This window comes from Fukomys damarensis, unplaced genomic scaffold (assembly GCF_012274545.1).
Source record: "Fukomys damarensis isolate Sample0158 unplaced genomic scaffold, DMR_v1.0_HiC HiC_scaffold_38, whole genome shotgun sequence".
In the NCBI taxonomy this organism is placed as follows: domain Eukaryota; kingdom Metazoa; phylum Chordata; class Mammalia; order Rodentia; family Bathyergidae; genus Fukomys; species Fukomys damarensis.
The window spans coordinates 23119908-23123903 of NW_022900950.1; the positions used below are offsets into that span (position 1 = coordinate 23119908).

A 3996-nucleotide genomic window follows, 5' to 3' on the forward strand; every position below is an offset into this window, starting at 1 on the left:
ATATATATATTTTCTGTATGTGCAGAGTTGGGCACACATACACTGCAGTTCTTCCCTGGTTTTTCCACTTCAGTGTCAAGGACACCAGGTTTCAGTCTCGATGGCTGACACGAAAGTCACAGCTGAGGACAAAGGACTGGCTTGATGCAACGTCTCCTGTGCAGGACCAAGTTGGCTGGACAGTGGCAGCCTGCCACACATGGCTTGTTGCAAGGACTGATCTCATTCCAGGTGTCACAGGTCTTCACACACCCTGGGCCACAGGTGTCATACACAGTACCGTGCTTGCACTGTGTGGCTGTGGAAGAGGAAATAAAGGTGGAATCTGTAGGAATGGCCCCTCAGGTTCAGTCTCAGCCTGGGGCCATGCCCGCAGGCTGGTCCCATACACAGGCCTTTCCACAGTATGCAGCTATTCACAGCACTCATATGTGCATGGCACTCAGGTCTGCACAGCACTCAGGTGTGCACAGTACGTGGATCATCCTCATAGGCCTGGGGGATCAAATAGGAATCAGACATCATTCCTGACCTCCAGTTCTAAGAGGCTTGGCTTGTAAGCAAGTAGGTAAAATGGGTGGACACACAGTTTCCAAATGAAATGCAAGATGTGTCTTAGGAAACAGAGACAGAACATGGTGGAAGAGTGAAGAGAGGACTTTCCCTCACCATGCAGAGAACAGATCCTGGAGGTCATGAGAGGTAAGCAGAAACTGGCCATACAGACACAGAGGAAGGGCTTTCCAGGCAGGGTGGCAAGCACTGGAGGCACTGTGGGCAGCAGCAGGTGTGACAGCTAAGTCCATCAGGGTCCTAGGCTTGGTGAGTGGGTGGAGACAAGGACTGAGAAGGGAGAGTGGTGGGAAATGGAGGCAGAGACAGAGCCACAGGCAACTGCCAGAGACCACAAGCAACCTCACAGCCCCAGAAAGAGGGAATTTTAAGTAAGGTTTTGAACTGAGAATGACATCATCAGATTTGCCTTTGATCTGGTTCAGTTTTTAGATTACAAAGTTAATAGTGACTTGCTCCCTTTTTGTCCTCTGTGAGTTCAACTGTCTTCCAAACTTAGGAAAAAAATGATTATTTTTAAAACACAAATGTGATTTGGTCTACATACATGCTTTATGACAGTGTTAAAAAACAAACAACAACAACAACAAACAACAGGGAACTTCCAAAGTGCTTACCATTATCATGTATTTTCAAGGGGCATTCATACAGGTACAGTGACACATAAACACACTGCATGCTGATTTTATCAATAAGTGTGACTCTGGGCCTTCTGGAACTAAGCTGCTTCTCCATCTCCTAGTGGGTGCTGAAGGTCACAACAACATGTTTTATCTCCTGATTTTTATAGCAGACATCCAGGCAGCCAAGGAAAAGCTAAGTGCATAAAACTAGGAGAAAGTTGCTACAAGGGAAGAGCTGGAGTCACCTAGGGACTGCAGAGCCAGAAAAGGAAGGACAAAGGTGCTCGGGGAATCCAGTGGATGAGCATCCATTGAGACACACAAACCATTTTTCCAGAAACTTCTCCATTCATAAAATGCATTTGGCAATGTTCAGTGCTAATCAGTGTCAGTGCTAGGCAGTGGCAATCATTTAGCCTGGAACAATGATGTAAAGCACAGGAAATAGGATCATAACAAATTTACAATCTGAAGGCACCAAGTCACTCATACAGGTGAGAAGAAACAAAAGAGCAGAAAGTGGAAAGTCATTAAGGTTACTAAAGGTCTGAATATCAAATATTAGGAGAATTAGCTGGTGCTTATATTAGCTGGTGTATTTATGCTTTTTAGAAACAATGGTCTTGCATTTTGGTGTCCTCAGAATGATCAAAAACAGAAGCTAGGATGCAAATTGACCTGAGTTTGACTCCACGCTTTCTTGATTTCTGGATGGTTCTTTCTGGGGTGAGGTGGAATTTCAGCATTGTTTTCATCTGCATCTCTGGAATGAACAGTGATGTTGAACATTTTTTCATAGGTTTATTTAGTGCTTTTACTTGTGTGTCTGAGAAATGTCTGTTCATTTCATATGCCTATTTTTGAATTTGGTGTTTATATTTGGGGGTTCAATTTTTTGTGAGTTCTTTATATATTTTAGATAGTAGACCTTTGTCTGAGGAACAGTTGGTAAATTTTTTTCCCACATTGTTGGTAGTCTCTTAGCTCTGTTGGTGGTTTCTCTTACAGTACAGAAGTTTTTTAAAAAGACGAGATCCCAGTTGTTGATTCTTTGTGCACTTACCATGCTACTGGTGGCTACTGGTGGCTTGAAGTGGCTCTGCTCCTCACTGGTCTGCTTGTGGCTGGGTGGACCACCCGTTAGTCTTTCTTGACACTGCTAGTAGGCATTTACCATGTCAAGAGTGCTCATGAAGTTAAAATCCGGCCAGCTTTTAAAATATCACCTGTTCATTCAGGCTTTCTTGCCTGGTGGCTTATTTGTCCAATGTCCAGGCTTTTTACTCTGGACACTTCTCTTCTTTGCTTTCCTATTTTTGGGTCAGAGCACCTGGGAGCCACAAACAAGGAAACTATTTTATCATCTTCAGTCTTCTAGATGGATCTGAAATAAGGCAACTGAGAGGAGCCATATAGCTCTGCAAATTCATTTCTTCATGTTCCAACTGTCAGACTGTGGATGTTCATAGTGTGCAAGTGTGCGTGTGTGCGTGTGTGCGTGCGTGCGTGCGTGCGTGCGTGCGTGTGTGTGTGTGTGTGTTTAAGCACTGCTCTTCAGCTGCACTGTGATGGAGTTATATCTTAACCAGATGACTCCACTAATTTTGAAAGGTAAATGAAAGCTTTCAGGGACCATATTTCTTTTCCATTAGATACAAATTTTGGCTCCAGAATTTTGAAGTGAAATGTGTAGTCCTTGGATGTAGTGCGTGTGCTGAAGTGGTGGTAAGCATAGCCCTATGTCAGTAGGAAAGGATCTGTACACCCTGTATCCAACCATAGCACCACTACCTCTAATGATGTAAATTGGATTCTGGTGAGCCCTACCTCACACCATGACAGATGAAGAAGATCTGGACTCCATTTATTTTATTCATTTTTCTGACAGAGTCAAAGGAAGCAGGACTCTAAATAAAGCAAAGGAGTTGGAATATTCAGAGGAGCTGGAAGGACCCAGTCCCTCACACATCACCTTCATGTTTTTTTTTTTTTTTTCTCTTTTTTAGTATGGGGGATAGAGCTCAGGACCTTACACTTGCAAAGCAGGTGGTGCAACCACTGAGCTAAATCCATGGCCCCCTCATGTTCTAGGTGCACTGAGGTCCCCACATCCCTGGCCCTCAGCAGCTGCAGCCACACCTCATTGTCAGTTGCTGTTGTCACATCTGTGCTCCTCCAAGAGAGAGCATAAGTCCCATGGAGAGGACTCTGGCTGTAGGAAATGCATTTTGATAGGAAGGTTGGACTTGGCCTACAGAGGTCACAGAAAAACTGAAAGGAAGGTCAGTGGGAGATCAAAATCTCAAGTCCCTTCCCAAAGACACAGACCAGTGACAGCATATAGGAGCAGATACAGAAGCACATAACCACCACACCTATGTGCTGTCACCCACACCCCCAAAGCTAGGCAAACACTGACCAACTCACTGCCTTATGCTCTATCTGCAGGTCAGAGTCACCTGGGAAGTTTCCAGTGGTACACAACGGCCCTGGAAGCAGGGTTTCTGGGCATGGAACCCACGCATATGTTACTACAGAGTCTTGTGAGCTCCTCTGGTGATTCTGATCTCAGGTAGGCTGAGAACCACTAGTCTAAAGGAACAGACATCTGTGCATCATAAATATAGCTCAGGTGCTGTTCTCCTTGAACTTCCCTTCACCCAGATAGCCACTCCTGTCCTCCATAAATGTAAGTATTCTACAGCTTGCAGAAGCCTGAACTGCCTTCCTGTTCAAGGCTATTGTAGAAGCTGCAAACCCATCACTTTATCTAGGCAAAAAAAAAAAAAAAAAAAAAAAA

The 3996-nt window shown here is 44.5% G+C and overlaps 1 protein-coding gene across 2 annotated transcripts in view; it reads right to left on the reverse strand.

The window, feature by feature from the left end:
• Nucleotides 1-26: 26 nt before the first annotated feature.
• The window catches only part of LOC104868874 (BMP-binding endothelial regulator protein), a 221046-nt gene continuing 217076 nt past the window's right edge, over nucleotides 27-3996 (reverse strand). For both annotated transcript variants that reach the window (XM_010633862.3, XM_033760005.1), the window contains one exon: nucleotides 27-298. In XM_010633862.3, coding sequence (XP_010632164.1) covers nucleotides 117-298 — 182 coding nt within the window. In that variant the 3' untranslated portion in view covers nucleotides 27-116. The remainder of the gene's footprint in view (nucleotides 299-3996) is intronic.